At 44.7% G+C, this 20,236-nt stretch overlaps 1 protein-coding gene across 2 annotated transcripts in view; it reads left to right on the top strand.

Moving 5' to 3' along the window:
• Positions 1-20,004, top strand: part of Pus7 (pseudouridine synthase 7) — a 43,181-nt gene extending 23,177 nt beyond the window's left edge. For both annotated transcript variants that reach the window (XM_021162744.3, XM_021162743.2), the window contains 9 exons: positions 4,572-4,700; positions 7,394-7,519; positions 10,567-10,628; positions 11,578-11,738; positions 12,500-12,626; positions 13,913-14,014; positions 17,113-17,242; positions 18,449-18,540; positions 18,912-20,004. In XM_021162744.3, the coding sequence (XP_021018403.1) occupies positions 4,572-4,700; positions 7,394-7,519; positions 10,567-10,628; positions 11,578-11,738; positions 12,500-12,626; positions 13,913-14,014; positions 17,113-17,242; positions 18,449-18,540; positions 18,912-19,048 (1,066 nt within the window). In that variant the 3' untranslated portion in view covers positions 19,049-20,004. The remainder of the gene's footprint in view (positions 1-4,571; positions 4,701-7,393; positions 7,520-10,566; positions 10,629-11,577; positions 11,739-12,499; positions 12,627-13,912; positions 14,015-17,112; positions 17,243-18,448; positions 18,541-18,911) is intronic.
• Positions 20,005-20,236: the final 232 nt, after the last annotated feature.

Below are 20,236 nucleotides of genomic sequence, written 5' to 3'. Positions count from 1 at the left end.
CAGTGGCATGTTGTCATAGCAACCCCCTCCATCACATCACTGGGTAAACATGAAGATGCTGCTTTGTTTGGAACGGGGGGGGGGGGGAGGGGGGGGCACCCTGAGGAGAGGAGTTGAGTTGCTAATTTGGGGATTAAAAATATAATAACTTAAAAACAAGGTGCCTTTAATCCCAGCACCTGGGAGGCAGAGGCAGGCAGATCTCTATAAAAATTCAAGGCCAGCCTGGTCCACAGAGCAAGTTCCAGTACAGCCAGGGATACACAAAGAAACCTTGTCTTGAGAAAAAGTAAATAAATAAAAAATTTTAAACTGAGGCACTGGGCTGTCTTCCTCAGCCAGCAGGTGTCAGGCTTGATCAGTGTATTGCTCTGTCCCCACGGAGCCTGTTTTCATTTTCCTGTTGATTTTGGGAGGAGCTGCAGTCTAAATGCTGGCCTCTTGAAAGCACATTGCACTTATCTCGAGGATAAAGGCTGCAGCCTGCGTTTGCTTGAGGGATCCACGTGGTGGGTGAGTTGGCCTTTCCCCTGAGGACTGGTGAGGAGAATAGACCTATGCTGCCACACAGGGATTCTAATTATTGCCGGGCTGATCAGTCCTGGGAAAAGCAACTTCGCTTTCCAGACTCTTGCAGCTTTGATCTACTTCGTAATCTCAAACTGCCTTACTCGAGCGACTTGCTTCGTTTCCTGCCAGTTCCTGTCTGAGCTTGGGCCAGTATGTCTCTGTTTTACTAAAGGCTTCTGTGTGGCAGGTTGGTTTGTTGGCCCTTACTACTTAAAAACTGGCTTGTCACACGTGAATTCCCCAGAGTGGGTGGACAGTGTTAACAATGAGCGCCTTTCCCTTTAAGAACTAAACAGCTCTGGGCTGTGCTGCTCACATGGATGCAGAGGTGGCTGTCCATTATGTATTGGGGAAGAGGATGTTATTCAGCTTTTAAAAAAAGTGAGATACCAGTATATCCTACATTGTAATAAGCTTAAGATTGTTGCATTGTTGGGGATGTTGTCACAGGCCAGTAATTCTGCCATTCTACAGAGTGAAGCTGGGAAATCGCATGTTTGAAGCCAGCCTGGGCTACACAGGATGACCTTGACATTTAAAAACAGCAAAAAATTACACCAAGTCAGACATTTAAAAAAGAAAAAACATTGACTTCTTTTCCATTTACATGAAATGTCCAAAATGGGGAAGTGTGTACATAAAAAGCAAATTGCCGGTCACAGGGGCTGCAGGGACCGTTAGAGACTGTGGAGCAGATGCTGCCTGGCTGGGATTTCTTCCTCAGGTGGTGGAGACACACCACACACATTGTGAGTCCATGCTGAAAACAGCAAACAGGCAGTTTAATGTTTTTTAAAAAGGACAAAGCTGGGCACTCACCTTTAAACACACACTCTCAGGAGGCAGAGGCAGGCAGATCTCTGAGACCAGCCTGGTCTGTGTAGTGAGTTCTAGACCAGCAAGGCTGTATGTATAGTGAGACCCTGTGTTACAAAAGAAAGAAGAAAAAGTCAGCCATTAGGCTCTGTCCTGGCACTCGTAAGAAGCCGTCATCCAGGGTCACGGGGCAGCCAGGCTGATAACTTGGTTCTTTTTGGCCTCTGTCTTTTGCTTTTGCTTAGCTTTATTTTATCTGTTTTTTTCTGTTTCTGCTCTGAAACCCCGTCCTTTCTCCAGCAGTGTCTGCTGACTACAGAGCTTCATCAGTTGGTCCGCACTCTGTTTATGCTGATCCCCTGCTTTTGTGGGTCCTTGTCCATTTTGAGCATCCTCCCTGCATGCACATCTTGATTCAAGGGCCTGGAACACACCTGCTCAAGCTCGCCCTGGTTTGTGTGAGGCCCAACTGCTTCACGGAGCAGAGAGAAACTGGGTGTTCCAGTTTCACCCATTTCCTGACTTGGATGGCCATCTTCCTACGTTTGATATTAATGCAGCAACTTTTTTTTTGTTTTTGTAACTTAGTAAGGCTGAATACCTGACAGTGACCAAAAGTGAGAAAGGGAGGTGGAGCACTAAGGAGCTTCCTTACATAGCAAGCAAGGAAACAAACGGGCTGGTGCCTAGTACATATGAGTGTGTGTGTGTGGCATTTTTGCTAGAATTCCAGGAGAGCTGAGAGTTTAAGGATAGAATGTTTGCCTAGCATGTATGAAGCCCAATGCTCAATTCCTAGCACTGAGGTAACATAAATTCTAGTAGCTCGGATATTAGATAGATGATTTTTTTTAAAGATGTATGTTATTTGTATGTGTGTGAACAGTTTATTAACTTCTACGTATGTGCACTGTATGCCTGGTGCCCATGGAAGTCAGAATAGGGTCACATCTGGAAATGAAGTACAGATGGTTGTGAGCCACTGTGTGGGTGCTGAGAATCAAACCTGGGTCTCCTGCAAGAGCAACAAGTGTTCTTAGCCATTGGCCATCTCTCCACCTCCAGGGGAATTTTTCAAGCTTTATTTTTAATTTGCCTGTGTGCCCTGTGTGGGGTACCTTCAGCGGCCAGAAGAGGGCATCACATCCTCTAGGGCTAGAGTCACGGGTGTTTGTCAGTAGCCTGGTGTGGGTGCCTGAGATCCAGCAAGTACTCTTAAGCCCTGTGAAGGTGAATTCTAAAATGTACGTAGTTTCATTTTCTTTTTTAATGTATTTACTTTGGCCAAGGAGTAGAGCAGAGTGGCCCCATTAGTTCCCCCTTGTGTTAGAACTGGAGAGGCCTGTTGAACCGGTCCAAGAACAGATGCGTGGGGGCGAAGCCACATCCCCAGTGCTTCCACAGTCCTCTGTTCATAAACACATATACACAAATGTCCTCACACGGAAACATAAGGTGTACGCGAGTGTGCACAGACATAACTACACTGGAAGCCACTGACAGACTCAAGCCAGGCTCACCTCCTTGTCTCTGCTGCTTGACAGAGTAGCTGTCACTTCAGAGGAGACATGGACATGGAAAAATTAACACTATGCTCTTGGGCACCATGGTATGTGTGTTGCATTGTTTCTAATCATTGAAAATAGGAAACAATTAGTCCGTGATACAAATCAGAGAATCTTAAAGACAACTAATAGATAAATAAAATTGGATTCTTAGAGCCTAGATGGATCTAAGGATTCCATTTGTATTCAGGTTAATCCAAAGACATGAATGGAAGCCTTTGGGGTGGTGATGTCAAGTGACAGGCATGGGGCAGGAAAGCAATGGCTGACACCTTTCATCTGTGTATTGTATTTTGAGGTTTTGGGTGCTGTTTGTCTGTCTTTAGGCAGGATCTCACTTGGCTGACCTGCGGCTGACCAGGAAGACCTCCCTATAGCCCGCGCAGGGGCTTTTGGCCTTGCCTTTTTTGTGTTGTTGATCTAAGTGTGAGTGTTTTGCCTGTGTGTATACCATATGCTCAGGCGTGGTGCCTGTGGATGTCAGAGGAGGATGTTGGGTCTGGAACTAGAGTTGCGTGTAGGTGCTGGGAATCAAACCCAGGTCCTCTGTAAGAACAACAAGTTCTCTCAACCACTGAGCATCTCCTCAGCCTCGATTATATATATTTTTAAAATAAAAATACAAAGTTTAGCATTTTCAAAATTTTTATATATCAAGAACATGAAGCCCTCTGAGATAAACCTCTTTTGTTATTTATGTCTGCTGCTCTTCTAGTGGACCTGAGTTTGGTTCCTAGCACCACACTAGGCAGCTATGGCCTCCTGTAACTCTGGCTCTAGGGATAGCCAACGGCTGACCTCTGGAAAGACCTGTAATTATTCATGTGTATACACACACACACACACACACACACACACACCTGTAATTATTCATGTGTATACACACACACACGCACGCACGCACATACGCATGCATACGCGTGCACACACATAAATAAAAATTCAGTCTTTCAAAGAAAAAACTGTTAACAACAGCACTGAGTGGGGAGGGTTATGGAGTAAAGAAAGAACAGACTTTTCCATCTTGTGTTTGCATTTCTGCACAGATTTCCTGTCGAGGAAGGCAAAAGACTTTCTAATGAGACAGTTCCAACAGCATGGGAAACACGTCTATGAAACAGCAGGGTACAGGGTTCTGAATCTAGCTCCACACATCTTCAGTGTGCTTTTAAGGGAATGAGGAAATGCAGGGGTCTGGGCCTTTTCCAGGGATGAACCAATGAAGTGTCTTTCTTCTCTGTGTTTTTGTGTTTCCAAGGTTGTGTTGTGGTCCAGAGTTTGCAGTATTTTTCTTACTGGCCCAATTGTGGCAAATCTTCTTAGGTGTTAGAGACCATTCTTTGCAGTTATGTGGATTGCTGTCTGCCAGCAAGCATAAGCAGCTTTGCCACCTCCTGCCCACGGAGGGTAGACACCGAGTAGACACCGCCGCTCTCTTGTTCTCCTTGGTGGTAAAGTCCCACCATTCTAGTACTGTTATGCACAGGAATGAATAATCCAGGGGGAAAGGAGAACTGCATCTAGCTACCTGCTGCAGCCTCCGTGCAGTCACAGCCCTGGCGTGCCCTTGTCTTCTGTCGGGACTCACGGTCCTTCCTCTGCTCCTTTTTTTCTTTAAAGAATAAGTGCACAAAGACTTGCCCACCTCAATAAGTGCCTGATGAACTTGAAGCTCGGGAATTTCAGCTATCAGAAAACCCCTCTGAAGTTAGGAGCCCTCCAAGGAAACCACTTCACTGTTGTTCTCAGGTAAAGTGCCACAGTGCGAGTGCAGTGAAGGGAGGTGGGGTGGGGGTAGTGCAGAGCTGGGGCTGGGGGTGGGGGGTACAGAGCCTGGCTGGGGCTTGGGGGGGGTGCAGAGCCTGAGAGCCTGGGCTGGGGCTGGGCAGGGGTGGCAGGGGTGGAGGGTGCAGAGCCGGGGCTGGTAGCAGGGCTCCAGGAGTCTGTCTGCACATGTCCCAGTTGGGTACAGGGTACCTGGGTCAGATAGAAAGGCTAGGAGAGCAAGGCATGAGGAATAGATACTGTGTAGTATTTTTCCTGATAAATGGTCTTTGTCCCTCCCTGAAAAGATTCCCATAGCCCTCAGAAACACTGTGTCCTTCAGATACAGACTGAAAGATAAAGAGCCTACTATTAGGGGCTGGAGAGATGGCTCAGAGGTTAAGAGCACTGACTGCTCATCCAATGGTCCTGAGTTCAAATCCCAGCAACCACATGGTGGCTCACAGCCACCCATAATGAGATCTGACGCCCTCTTCTGGTGTGTCTAAAGACAGCTATAATTTACTCATATACATAAAATAAATAAATCTTTAAAAAAGTGTGCTTTGGTTTGTATGAGGTGCCTAAAATGGACACATTCATAGGAAGATTAGAGCTTGCTTTGGTGGACGTTTCAGTTTGTGATAGGCATGGTTGCATATGCATGTAATTCCAGCACTCAGGAGGCAGAGGCAGGCGATCACACTGCTTCAAGGTCAACCTGGTCTACATGGAGTGCAGGCTGGCCAGGGCAAGAGTGTGCAGAATGAGGGAGTGAATGGATGAATGGATCTGGACACAGGGAAGGAGTTTGGGAACAGCACAGTGGTAGATGCTGCACCACATTGCACATGGGCTTCATGCTCTGATAATTGGTACTGATGAAAACAAGCTGGAGGACGGAGGTGCACACCTTTATCCCAGCAGTAAGGATTAAAGCACACAGGCAGTGCAACCACTGAGTTTGAGGCCAGCCTGGTATACAAAAGCAAATTCCAATACAGCCAGGGCTACACAGAGACACCCTGTCTCAAAAATGGTAAATTTATATAATCGCATAAAAACCATGTCCTTGGGAGGGAAATAAGAAAAGATGGAATAGGGGGGGAGGGCCCAGGAGACTTTTGGGATAGCATTTGAAATGTAAATGAGGAAAATACCTAATTAAAAAAAAATGAAGAAAAAAAAAAGAAAAGAAAGAAAAGATGGAATAGCTAGTGAGATGGCTCAGTGGTTAAGAGCACCGACTGCTCTTCTGAAGGTCCAGAGTTCAAATCCCAGCAACCATATGGTGGCTCACAACCATTCGTAACAAGATCTGATGGCCTCTTCTGGAGTGTCTGAAGACAGCAGTATACTTACAGATAATAAATAAATAAATCTTAAAACAGAGAGTTAGAGTTATTACGCCGGGTGCACGCCTTTAATCCCAGTACTCGGGAGGTAGAGGCAGACAGATTTCTGAGTTCGAGGCCAGCCTGGTCTACAGAGTGAGTTCCAGGACAGCCAGAGCTACACAGAGAAGCCCTGTCTCGAAAAAACCAAAACAAAACAAAAGATTGTCCTCATAAATGCATTCTATACATCAAACATATTAATAATATTGAGTATTTTAAGAATTAAATAATAAAAATGTTTCAACCTATATATATATATACACATATATATATGTGTATATATATATATATAAACCTTTCATACCCTAAGATATCATTAATGAATATTTAATACTATCTGTAACTGAGGATCCTATATCTAATGTTGAATACTAAATTGTTTCAAAACATACAAAATATTCTTGGTGAGTTAAGCATAGTAAAAGAGCATGAAATATTAAAAACGGATCATTAAGAAATATGTTCAGGCCGGGTGGTGGTGGCGCACACCTTTAATCCCAGCACTTGGGAGGCAGAGGCAGGCGGATTTCTGAGTTCGAGGCCAGCCTGGTCTACAAAGTGAGTTCCAGGACAGCCAGGGCTATACAGAGAAACCCTGTCTCAAAAAAAAAAAAAAACAAAAGAAATATGTTCAGAAGCCCTTATATGATACCACCTGACATAGTGAGAGAGTATTTAAAATGCATTATATATCTGTGTACATTGTCTAACAATCAGTTTACTTAAAGATTATCAGTGTTTCTAGGAAATTATTTTATCAGTAAGTATATTTTTAAAATTTCAAAATAGCAAAATCTCTTTGAAGTTAAACATTAAGAAAATGCTAATTTCAAGCACAGTGAGAGAGATTATTCATAATATTTCCATGGTATTTGTAGAACATGATTTTAATATTTTCAACAGTTAATATTCAGCAAACAGAATAATTATTTTAAGATGTATTTCGTTGTTATGTCTCCCTTTTCATTTCTGACTTTGTTAATTTGGATATTGTCTCTGTGTCCTCTGGTTAGTCTGGATAAGGATTTATCTATCTTGTTGATTTTCTCTAAGAACCAGCTCCTGGTTTGGTTGATTCTTTGAATAGTTCTTTTTGTTTCCACTTGGTTGATTTCAGCCCTGAGTTTGGTTATTTCCTGCCGTCTACTCCTCTTGGGTGAATTTGCTTCTTGTTGTTCTAGAGCTGTCAGGTGTAGAAGCTGCCCTTATGTGCACAATAAAATGTATTTGGCTGTCCATGGTTTTTTTTCTTGTTTTTTGTGATAATTTGGGTCCCTGCAGGAATATAACAGGAACTGATGAGCAAGTCCAGCAAGCCATGCAGTCTCTGAGGGAGACCGGCTTCATTAACTACTATGGCATGCAAAGGTTCGGGACCACGGCTGTTCCAACTTACCAGGTTGGAAGGTTTGTATTCAGTCTTCTAACGTTTACCTTTGTATCTTTTTTATTTAGGTTTTTTGTGCTGTTTGTTTGTTTTAGTTTTTTGTTTGTTTTGTTTTATTTTGTCTTGTTTTCTGAGACATTGTCTCACTGTTTAGCTGAGCTACATACTGGAGCACCTAGCTCCAGATCCCTGTACCTACAGAAAAGCCAGGTGTGATAGAACACTTTTATGACCCAGTGCTGGGAAAATGGATACAAGTGCATCCCTGGATCACTTGAGGCTCGTGTGTAATGCACACACTCACACACACAAAGGAAAAAGATGGGACCTAAATTTATATTTTTCTTCCCACTATTAACAGTCCGTCCAAGGGGGAATCTCTTAGGTTTTGGAATTTAAGACAGGGTTTCTCTGTGTAGCCCTGGCTGTCCTGGAACTCACTCTGTAGACCAGGCTGGCCTCGAACTCAGAGATCTGCATGTCTCTGCCTCCCGAGTGCTGGGACTAAAGGTGTGCACCACCACTCCTGGCTTCTCTGTTACTTTTTAACAGGTAAGTGGACACCAGTAAAAACCAGGGTAACACAAATCCAGAGTATGCAAACCCAAGGCACTGTGATCTCTCTTAACACGTGGGTCACCATTATTCACCTCCCATCTGCCCTCCCCCACCCTTTCAAGAAAACTGTAGAAGATCTAATGTGGAACATAAGAGCTTGGTTCACATCTAGATAATAGGAAAGCCCTCCAGGGTAAAGTAGAGTAGAAATCTCATCAGTAAATCCTTGGTTTCATAATCGTCCAGCGGGAATCCCACTGTCCAGCAGAGATTGCATTGCATAAAGTAACTTCCTCCTAGGAGCTGGCACGCTGGAGTCCACACCGCGTGCCGTCTGAGAACATGTCTTCCTGGTTCTGTCTCAGCACTGGCAGGCGGAGGCTGCGCCTCAGAAGGGCTGAACTAGCATACTGGCTGGACAGCCGTAGAAACAGTTTTCTCTAGTTCAGTTTCCCACCATCAGGTTGTATTTGCTTGTGTGATTTTACAAGGACCAAGGGTTAACTCAGTCTGCCGTGACACCTCTCTCAAGCAATGTTGTAAAAGGAGAAATAGAAATATTTCTAACTTAGACAAAGTTTGGAGCTGTGATGAAAGGATGGACCATCTAGAGACTGCCGTATCCAGGGATCCATCCCATAATCAGCTTCTAAACGCTGACACCATTGCATACCCTAGCAAGATTTTCCTGAAAGGACCCAAATATAGCTGTCTCTTGTGAGACTATGCAGGGGCCTAGCAAACACAGGAGTGGATGCTCACAGTCAGCTATTGGATGGATCACAGGGCTCCCAATGGAGAAGCTAGAGAAAGTACCCAAGGAGCTAAAGGGATCTGCAACCCTATAGTTGGAACAACATGATGAACTAACCAGTACCCCGGAGCTCTTGTCTCTAACTGCATATGTATCGAAAGATGGCCTAGTCGGCCATCACTGGAAAGAGAGGCCCATTGGACTTGCAAACTTTATATGCCCCAATATAGGGGAATGCCAGGGCCAAAAGAATGGGAATGGGTGGGTAGGGACGTGGGGGGTGCTATGGGGGACTTTTGGGATAGCATTGGAAATGTAATTGAGGAAAATATGTAATAAAAAATATTAAAAATTAAAAAAAAAAAATATTTCTAACTTAAGACCAGACAGGCACAGTGGAGTCCACTAGACCGTGGCTGAGCCTGCAGAGCCCTCCCGTAGAGTACGAGGGGCCCTACACGGGAGCTCTAGCACCTGAAGAAGGAAAATCACCCACACTGTCTCCGGAAACACACAGAAGCTTGATGAAGACACTGGCTGTTGTGGGACAGAGCATTTAGTGAAGGCTGGCATCAGCTTGTTTTTACTACTTTTAATTAATTTCGCAGGAGCAAAGCCATGTCACCCTATAGTTTTGTACCCAAAGAATTTTTTCGCAAGTAAATACTTGCTCAGGAAAGTGTTGCAGACTTAACCCGGAAACACAAGTTTCAGAATATCCCCAAAGGTCTGCAGAAGTTAGTTCAGATTTTCAAATTATTTGTTTTCACAATGTCAAATTATTTCCTGCCTTCAAAGAACTTACTGTTATCAGCATAGGGTTTCCCAGCATATAGTTAAACAGACGATGAATTGTATCCAGACTATATAAAGGCAATATATGAAAAGCTATATTGTTGTCCAAACGGACAAGCCTTAGCTTTCTCAATGCTTTTTGTTCACCGGTGTCAGTCACATATTCTGGTTGGTTTCATTGTTTCATGTGTACATATTCAGTGGTGTCCTGCACACCCTCTGTCCTCACGCCTGCCCTCTAATCCCCCCACCCCCACCCATACACCCCACCCCCGCTCTTTCCCAGCTTTCTTTCCTTTTACTCTCATGTGTTCTACATGTGTCCCTGAAGTTAGAGCTCTTTACAGGAGCATGGGTACCTTATGGCTGAAGAACGTGTTCATGAGCCCCACTCCATCCTATGATGGGGAATCAGCAAGCCCCATTTTCTGAGGAGCTTGTATGAATAAACACAGCTGCTGCAAGTTCAAGAGTGCTACGGTCTGTCCTGCTCAGAAGTTAGCTTCCTTCCCATACCCTCTCCAGCTTATACATTCATTCTACATTTCCCTTCCTCTTTGATGCTCATTGGAGGAGATGATATAGATGCCGTATATATAGGCATTCAGAAACATTCTGAATCCAGGTCTTCAGCAGAACAGATAAAATAATGTATATGCCTGTTTCCTGTGTGTTTGTGGGCTTGTGCATATTAAATGTAATGCACATAGAGGCCAGAAGGGGGCAGCAAGTCCTCTGGAGCTGGGGTTCCAGGCAGGTGTGCCCATTGGAGGGTAGGTCCTGGGAATCCGGTCCTCTGCCCAAGGAATACACACTCCTTTTAGAGTAGGTAGTGACCTCTGAATCTGTATCATCATTGTACTGCATACTTTTAAACTTAATAAACTAAGAAGTGTTACTTGGAGCATATAAAGCTTATTATATGCAAAGTTAACTAATGTAAATACTGTCTAATTCTAGAGCAATTCTACAGAATTCCTGGACAGAAGTCATGGATTTAATACTGAAACCCCGTTCTGGAGGTGAGAAAGATTTGTGTAAAAATACAGTGCACAGAGTATATAGCTAGATAGTCATGTAGTCACTTTAAGTAAACGTAACTGCAAGTTGTTATTTTAAGTTCTTGATCTTTCTTATTCAAAATTTTAATGCTATTTTTTTTAAGACTTATTTCTTTAATGTATGTCAGTACACTGTTGCTCTCTTCAGACACAGCAGAAGAGGGCATCAGATCCCATTACAGATAACCACCATGTGGCTGCTGGGATTTGAACTCAGGACCTCTGGAAGAGCAGTCTGTGCTCTTAACTGCTGAGCCATCTCTCCGATATTTTATTTTCATGGTTTTGCATAGGGGACTGAATTTTTTTAAGTCTGTATCCTAGTCTTAGCTTTATTCATGCACGGTTGAATGTACTTGAAATAAATTAATTTCTCTATGGTTACTTCAAATTCTCTGACTTATAGGAAACTTTTATGTATGACTGCTTTGATAAAAAGTGTTATACTGAAATATGTAATCTTGGCAACATACCTTAAGGATTTTTAAAAAGTTGATTAAAAATTTTCCAGGAAATATCTCTAAAACTACACTGTAAAAGCGGGATTTAACTGGTAGTTTTTAAAATTTTTAAATAATAAACTTGATTTAGGTAACTTCATTTGCAAGCTAAAAGCGTGTTTTTATTTTTAAAGAAAGCATTAACCTTGCTAGAACAGGGGCAAGAAAAGGAGAAACTTCCTTCCGGTTGTTCTTTGCTGGGCTAGTTGCAGTGATGATGTGTCTCTGGCTGACAACGGAGCCGGGGAGGAAGAAGCCCACTCCCTGTGGTCGCGTGTTGTCGCTTTAGGGTGACTGTGAGCGTCTTCGTTACACGGAAACATTCTCCCAGTTCTAGGTTCCCTGGGAAGCATGTTAAATGATGGGCGATTTCTGCAGGGAAGTTTGATGGTGCCTTCTCTCTCCCGCAGCTGAGAAGGGTTACTTGGTGAAGTGCAGAGAAGAATGGGCCAAGACCAAAGACCCAGCCTCTGCTCTCAAAAAGCTGCCCGTCAAAAGGTGTGTGGAAGGGCAGCTGCTTCGAGGACTTTCCAAATATGGAATGAAGAATATAGTCTCTGCATTTGGCATAGTGAGTGCAATTTGTGAAGTGAGGCGGTGACTCAGAGGTGGTCAGTGCTTTCTAAACATAATCTTAAAATGATCTTGAAAGACCAGCAAAGAAGAATCTTTAGTAGTCTGCAGAGGAATTTATGAGGGTATACTTCAGTTTTAACCTGAGAGCAGATTGATGTGGAAAATGCTCACAGTGTTTGTTGATATTAGAAACACAAGAAAGTATCTGTGGGGAATACTTAATGTAGCCGAGTGGGATTTGAGACCCTCAGAACCCACTGTGTGGTCATTTCTTCCACAGCTGTAGTTTACGTTTGTGCTCATGCAGGGCACAGGCATTTGCTGAAGCATGTGGGTGGAGGTCCGGAGAGTCCACTCTCGCTTTATAGTATGTCCCTGATCAGACTCAGGTAGTCAGGTTTGGCTACAAGTCCCTTTAGCTGCTGAGCCAGGCCTGGCCCTACTGTAGTCATTCCTTGGTCATGTTCTCATTAGAGCTTTCAACTGCCCAAGATAGGCGGTCGGACAGGAAGTCGCTAACAGATCGCCAGTGTGGTTGCAGTAAAGGGGAACATGTTGGTAAGCATAGCCCTTATATGTGTATAATTCAGGACGCTTTAAAGTGCTTTCCCACTGAGCCACATTCCCAGCCCCACATCAGTTATATGAAATGTGAGTTTCTTGTGTTAGAATTACCACGAAATGAGCAAAATGTCTGGAAAATAGCACTTTAAGTGTTCAGAATTGTTCCTTTGTCTGTTTCTCCATTCTCTGCAGATTCCAAGAAACAATCGCTTAATGTACATCCACAGTTATCAGAGCTACGTGTGGAACACCATGGTGAGCAGAAGAATTGAGGAGTACGGGCTAAGGCCTGTGCCCGGGGACCTTGTTCTCAAAGGAGGTATGACGTGGAACACTGCTGTCGTGCAGCTAATTAGGACTCCGATATTTTATCACAGTGTTTTTCATCCAGTGTGGTACTAGTTAACAAAGAGATGTGTAGTAATTGGGAGATAGAAAGACCGCATGAGGTCAGGCTGCTCGTTTGTATCATCAGTGAAAAAAATATGTTAGTGTTTTGAATAAGCAGCTAAGTCTGGGGGCTCCAGCTTAAGTATAGCAGAATAACTTTTGGGCCAGTATTGACTAAAAGTCCATTACAAACATTATTCAATCTGGGTCTTCAAAAATATGTCTATTCACGGATGTGTCTCGGTGTTTCAGAGAGCCATCAGGACACCAGCCTGGAGCTAACTGCACTGGTGAGCTTGATAGCGTAAGCCAAAGCATTCACAGAGGAAGTGCTTGCCAGGCCATGATGGCACCCAGCACTCAGGGGGCAGAGGCAGGATCTCTGAGTTCAAGGCCAGCCTGGTCTACAGAGCTAAGTCCAGGACAGCCAGGGCTACAGGGAGAAGCCCTGTCTTGAAAAGATGAGGGGGGCTCGGCGGGGGAGAAGAGAAGAGAAAAGCTAGGATGAGGGGCTGGAGAGATGGCTCAGCAGTTAAGAGCACCGACTGCTCTTCCAAAGGTCCGGAGTTCAAATCCCAGCCACCACATAGTGGCTCACAACCATCCGTAACGAGATCTGACGCCCTCTTCTGGAGTGTCTTAAGACAGCTAACAGTATACTTACATATAATAAATAAATAAATCTTTAAAAAAAGAAAAAGAAAAAAGCTAGGATGAATCTAGAACTTGGCTCAGCTATAAAGAACACTGGCTGTTCTTCCAAAGGAGCCAGGTTCAGTCCCCAGCACCCACATGGTGGCTCACAGCTGGGTATAACTCCACTTTCAAGGGATCCAGTGCCCTATTCTGGCCTCTGAGGTTCTGCCCACACACGGTGCACAGACATACATGCTAGCAAAATATCCATACACAAAAAGTGAAACTTTTTTAAAAAAAGAAGTGTTAATGTCCTGTGCACTATGACACATTTACTGTGTGTCACCTTCAGTGTGCTGCATCACTGTGTTTCAGTACTGCTGGGAAATCTTCTGACTTTTATGAGATTTAACCCCTTGCCCAAGGTTCCTCAGCTAATTAAAGAAGGAGACATGCAGGCAGCTGGGCCTCTGCAGCTGGACACCTGTGCTTCCAGCTCACCTAAATGTGTGTGACTGCTAGGGACCTGAACTCGTGAAAACTCCGTTCTTAACCTGCTGTTTACTTGCGGACTTGCAGCCACGCCCACCTACATTGAGGAAGATGACGTTAACAGCTACTCCATCCACGATGTGGTGATGCCTTTGCCTGGGTTTGATGTTATCTACCCCAAACATAAAAGTAAGTTCCGTGTCTGAGCCAGCTCGTTAGGACAAGTGTAATGTGACTGAGCCAGCAGCAGCTAAGATTGAAGCAGAGGGGGAATCGGTACTTGAAGCCTAATCTTAAAGCTTTCTTTCTAGCTCATTTTCTCTGTGAATTCTAGGCTAGCCTGGCCTATAAATTGAGTTCTAGGCCAATCAGGGCAACCTAGAGAGCCCCTGTCTAAAAATTTAAAAACAAACAAACACACACACACTGCTCAGATATATTTTTTATGGTGAAGGTCTTCCAGGAAGGAATGTATTCGGGGGTTACTTTAAATTAGAAGCTGCCGCTCTGTGCGTCATGGGCCTGTGATCTTGGGTGCTCAGGCTGGAAAATGGCTCCATCCTGTCTGTTGGAGGCCAGTCTGAGAAGAGGAAATGAGAGGTTAGGATGCTCTGCCTCTGCGTCCCATTCTGCAGATGTTTTGTCGCTGCTGTCACCTTCCTGGATACCGGGGGGTGTTGGGGGGAAGCATAGAGGGAGGACTTGTAACTTCTGTGGTTCTGGATTCAGAGGCAGGAAAAGGCAGCTCTGAGTGGTTTGGAAGTACACCCAACACTTACTCTCAGCCAGCACTGGCCAGTGGACAGTGTATTTTCCCCTGTAAGTTAGAACTGACTGGGACTGAGGCCCTTCTTGGCTCAGGATTCCTCTAGCCAGGGTTATAGAGTACGCCATCCATGTGGCTCTGTTTCCAGTGCTTGTACTGGCTGAGTTCGCTGACGAGAAGGCAGTGGACGGGAGCCAGAGGGGATGAGGAAGGTAGACAGGGACTGTCTGCTTCCCTGAGAAGCAGAGTGCAAGATGCTAAGGCTGTTGGTTGCCACAGCCGCCGTGAGGGTCTGTTGATTCTGCCTGTTTCTGAGGTGTTTGTCTCCTTTTTCTGTCTGATGCAGGCCAGAGCACAAGTATGGATTCTCCGGTACTTTGGGCTTCCTTACTCTGTCTCTGAAGGCCACCCTCCCTCCTTTTTGTCACATGACTGACCTCCATGCCTGACTCAAATGGCATGGCTTTCTCTCTTCCTGTTCTCCTCCCCCTGGATAACTGCTGAGATCTGCAGCTCACCTTCTTTGGAGTTTTTCATTTAAACAATGATAAAAAAAAAAAATTGTCCTCAAGCTTTTAAGAAGAATGGGGAAAGCAAACCTTTGTTTTTGTCAAGATCCTCCTGGAACAGATAGCATAAATAGAGATAAGAAGGGGGATTTGTAAGACACATGGGTTTACTTGATTACAGCTACTGAGAAGTCCTGGGCTATCTGTGTGCTGGAGAAAGAACCAGAGACGCCATTGATCTGTCAAGTCAGGGGCTTCAGGTGCAGACCTGGGTCTGCTGGTACAAGTTGTGAAGTCCGGGAGCAGGAGAAAAATAATGTCTGAGGTCTGTGACTAGGGAGTGCCTCGGCCTTTCCTCTGTCTTTCTGCTCTCTTCAGGGCACGTCCACAGGAGAAAAGAACCTGACCACACTCAGATCATTGAGGGAAGTCAAGACAGGAATGCAAACAAGGACAGATGCAGGAGCGAGAGCAAAGCTGCTTACTGGATTGTTCGGCTCCCTTACTTAGACAGCCCCACCCACGGTGCACCAGACCTTCCTACATTAACACAGCAGTCAGGAAAAACATACCTCAGACTTGCCACAGGCCAGTGTGATGAAAACAATCCCTTAGTTAAGGTTCCCTTCTCCCAGGTGACAATACTTGGTATTGAGTTAATAAAAATGATTGGGCCGGGCGTGGTGGCTCACGCCTTTAATCCCAGGACAGCCAGGGCTAAACAAAGAAACCCTGTCTTGAAAAACCAAAATAAATAGATAGATAGATAGATAGTCCATTAGTCGAGCTAATACCCTAAGTCAGCCATCACTAAAAAGAAAAAGAGGCAGGAGGATCACTGAGTTTGAGGCCAACCTGTCCGTGTAAGTTAGAGACTAGCTAGGGATACATAGTGAAACCTTGTCTTCAAAAGAGAAAATATTAAGGGCCAGCAAGATGGGTAAAGGCACTTGCTGTGTGGCAGAGCAAATTTGGTAACTGTTAAGTCCCTAGAACTCTTGTGAAGTCAAGGAAAGGACCACTGCCACATGTGCACTATGCCCACACACAGAACGACCCTCTCTTATAAACACACACACACTCACTCTGAGCTAGGTGTGGTGGTCCATGGCTTGGGAGGCAAGGCAGGTGGAGCTCTTAAATTTGAGGCCAGTCAGCTCTACAGAGCTCGTTCCAGGATAACCAGTACTACACAGGGAAACCGTCTCTCAAACAATTAAATAAATAATTTGTGAAACAACAACAAAAATAAGGAGTCAGAAGTTACTGTTGAATCCTCTTAGCCTGGGACAGACAAAACCAAAAATGTCAAAGGAGGGACAGCTGAAGGAACCAGAGTCAACTGGAACCCGTGACAGCTCTAGTGCTTGTGGGTACATGTGGAGGCCAGCTAGTCTGCCGTGTTCCAGAAGAGCCACAGGAGTACAGGGAAACAAGCCTGCTTGGAGTAGGAGGAACCATCTAATATGTGCCTCGGGTAACAGTCCCTCACAAATGTAAGGGAATACTAGAAAACACCTGTGGGCTGAAGTGACCAGGGCTCCTGTTTTTAAACATTTAGAGTCACTGTGTATAAATTGTACTTAGAGTGGGCCGGGCGTGGTGGTGCACGCCTTTAATCCCAGTACTTGGGAGGCAGAGGCAGGCAGGTTTCTGAGTTCTAGACCAGCCTGGTCTACAAAGTGAGTTCCAGGACAGCCAGGGCTACACAGAGAAACCCTGTCTCAAACAACCAAAAAAAAAAAATTGTACTTAGAAGGTCCATGTGAAGCTAGCTTGGAAACTTTATGCCACAATCCCCTGTGGCTGGTTACATAAAAACCACAGGGCGACTGAAGTCAAGCTGGAGGCGCCTTCTAGGCCTGTTTTACTACATCGCTAGGGTTAACTAACTTGGTTGGGGCAGTCTGACTAGACTTGTTAATGGTATTTCTAGTATCGTGAGTTGACCACTAGTTCAAGGAAACCTGCTGACAGGCTGTGCTCCAGTTAACTGTTTGTGTTTGTGTTAGTCAGCGAGGCCTACAGGGAAATGCTTGCTGCAGACAACCTTGATATTGACAACATGAGACACACGATTCGAGATTACTCCTTATCGGGGGCCTACCGAAGGATCATCATCAGGCCTCAGAGCGTCAGCTGGTGAGTGTGACCTGAAGCACCACTGGGGGGTTCTGTAGAATCACAAGGTTTTGTGTTGTGTGTGTGTCTTTCTGTGCTCAGAACCTACTGTATAATGTGCCATAGCTGTCGCCTGCCCTTATTACCACGGTTACCACTGCCACCGGTTTTTGTTTTTCAAGTGCTTAACGAATTAGAGTTGGCTACAGTCATACAGTGAAAGTTATTTCTCTTACGTTTTGTTGGAATCCCTGACTTACTCAACAGATGTACAGAAAATGAGCTTTCTCGCCTTTCTCTGTAAAGCTTCCATTTGCTTCTGGGACTAGAAAGATGTCTCAGCAGTAAGATACTGGCTGTTCCTCCAGGGACCCAGGTTCAATTCCCAGTACCCACATGGCGGCTCACAATGGTTGTAACTTCGGTCCCAGGGGATCTACACTCTCTTCTGACCTCCTTGGGCACTGCACATCTGGTGCACAGACACACATGCAGGCAAAACACTCATACATACAAAATAAGATTAGAATTAAAAAATATTGTAAGGGCTAGTGAGATGGCTCAGTGGGTAAGAGCACCCGACTGCTCTTCCGAAGGTCCAGAGTTCAAATCCCAGCAACCACATGGTGGCTCACAACCATCCGAAACGAGATTTAGTGCCTTCTTCTGGAGTGTCTGAGGACAGCTACAGTGTACTTACATATAATAAATAAATAAATCTTTAAAAAAAATAAAAAATAAAAAAATAAAAAATATTGTAAAAGATGCCTTTGATATTTGTTCTGTTTTTTTCAAGTTTTTTGAACTTTAAAATGAAATCCTGTACTAGTTGACCATTTCCAGGAAATTCTTTTCCCTGCTTCTCTTTCTTTTCCTGGCTGTGGCCATGAAGTTATCAGAGTTGGAGTTTACTGTGCACAGTCTGGAGAGCAGTCTCTCCTGACAGGGTGATGGCCGCAGTGCCCACTGTGGAGGAAATGTGAAGGCCATGGTGACTTCCACCGTCTGTGCGAAGTGATGCCTGCTGTGCTATGGAACCATCCTCATCCTTCCCATCGTCCAGGGTCATTGGGCTCTACTGTACAGCAGTGGGGAGGCCTGCAGCCAGCCTGGGTGCTTTCCTTGCCCAGCGAATGGGGACAGTGACGAGGAGGAGGAGGAGCTGTGTGCCCCTTCTCACCCTCACTTCCGCTCACTCATGCTCACCTCTCTCTGTGTGTTTTGAAGGGAAGTTGTTGCATATGATGATCCTAAAATTCCACTTTTCAACACGGATGTGGACAACCTCGAGGGGAAACCACCACCAGTCTTTGCTTCTGGTAAGTCAGTGCTAGGGGAGTGTTTTCTTATGGGTCTGCGCATGCACACTGCACACACGGGAGATCAGAGGATGATTCTAAGGGGTTGGTTCTCTTTACCCTTTTGGTCCTGGGGATCACATTTAAGTCCAGACTTAGTGCAGCTGCTTCTACTTAATGGGCCCCCTTGCCAGCCCTTCCTGCCCTGGTCATCAGGTCCCTGAGTACAGCTACCATACCCTGCTGGTCCATACACTCTTGTGCTCTCATTTTGTGGTCTCATCCTCCGAGGACCCTTGGGGAGTGGAATCGTAAGGAAAGGGGCGTAGCTTTTGGGGAAGCCCCGTGATCTTTGGTCAGTCTTGACCATACTCTTCTTTCTTGCCCGGCAGAAGGCAAATACAGGGCTCTGAAGATGGACTTTTCTCTTCCTCCTTCTACTTACGCCACCATGGCCATTCGAGAAGTGCTCAAAATGGACACCAGCATCAAGAACCAGACCCAGCTAAATACAAGCTGGCTGCGATGAACAGTGCATCACTCAGAGAGGGGATGCAGACCTGCCTCTGACCTTCTGTTCTGATCTTTTTTAAGTGCTGACTCATGTTTGGAATTTAAAACTTTTGTAGTAAAGGATGATTTGTATTTTGTAAAGTTTTTAATCAGCTTAAATACTTTGCAATATTTGTACACATATACAAGTCCTGAGGATCCTAATTACAGCTCAGAGATAGAATTGGGTCAGCATATCCTGTAGGTGCTTAGATTCTAGTACAGCATCAGCTTCCTGCCTTTAAAACAGGGAAGGGGGACTTGGTTTAAAGTTGTGGTTTTAGGTTTTGCTGCACACCTGAAGTACAAACCAGAATCTTAGAAGTTTGTGATGAGATTACACATGGTCCGTGTCAGAGCAAATGCAGCAGACTGGAAATTAGAGACTGCACACTTAACACGCAGTTCTCGATTTGATTTCAATAATAACAAAACATCCACGGGTTTATAATCACAGCGTGGCTTTTGTTGAGTGACTGTGTTAGCTTCAGGTGAGCATTTATACACATCTTAGCTTGCAGTGGCTTTTCTGGTTAGTCTATCAGCATCTTTCAGGGCGGTCTTTTCCTTGATAGGAGCCTGTAGCTTTTCTTGGGTACAGTCTGATTTTACTTTGGGTGCCTCTTACTTTCAGAACCTTTTCACTGGACTCAAAAGTAAATAGTGGCCAGCCTGGTCTACAGAGTGAGTTCCAGGACAGCCAGGGCTATACAGAGAAACCCTTTCTCAAGAAAAAACAAACAAACAAAAAGTAAATAGTGATCACAAAGGAAATCTGGAAAACTTAGAATGGCTCCTGCAGCAGGGCAGTGGTGGCGCACGCCTTTAATCCCAGAACTTGGGAGGCGGATTTCTGAGTTCAAGGCCAGCCTGGTCTACAGAGTGAGTTCCAGGACAGAGAAACCCTGTCTCAAAAAAAAAAAAAAAAAAGAAGGGCTCCTACTTCCGTCTGCAGCGCTGACCCTCAGCCAGCAGCTGCTTAGGGGTTTCCATCATGGCAGTGCAGAAAACCCTCCTCTAAAAAGATGGATATGCCTTTCAGACAGTGTGAGACATGACTCTAGCCAGTTTTATTTTCTGTTATTTCTTAAAGCAAATGTAATAAATATTTTTTAAGAACACATTTTTTACTAATTATGTAAATAAATCAAATAAATATTCTAAA

The sequence above is a fragment of the Mus caroli genome, unplaced genomic scaffold, assembly GCF_978045245.1.
Source record: "Mus caroli unplaced genomic scaffold, Mus_caroli_1 scaffold_4, whole genome shotgun sequence".
Classification (NCBI taxonomy): domain Eukaryota; kingdom Metazoa; phylum Chordata; class Mammalia; order Rodentia; family Muridae; genus Mus; species Mus caroli.
Note: the sequence above shows the minus strand (reverse complement) of the source record. Positions and strands in the feature narration are given on the sequence as shown.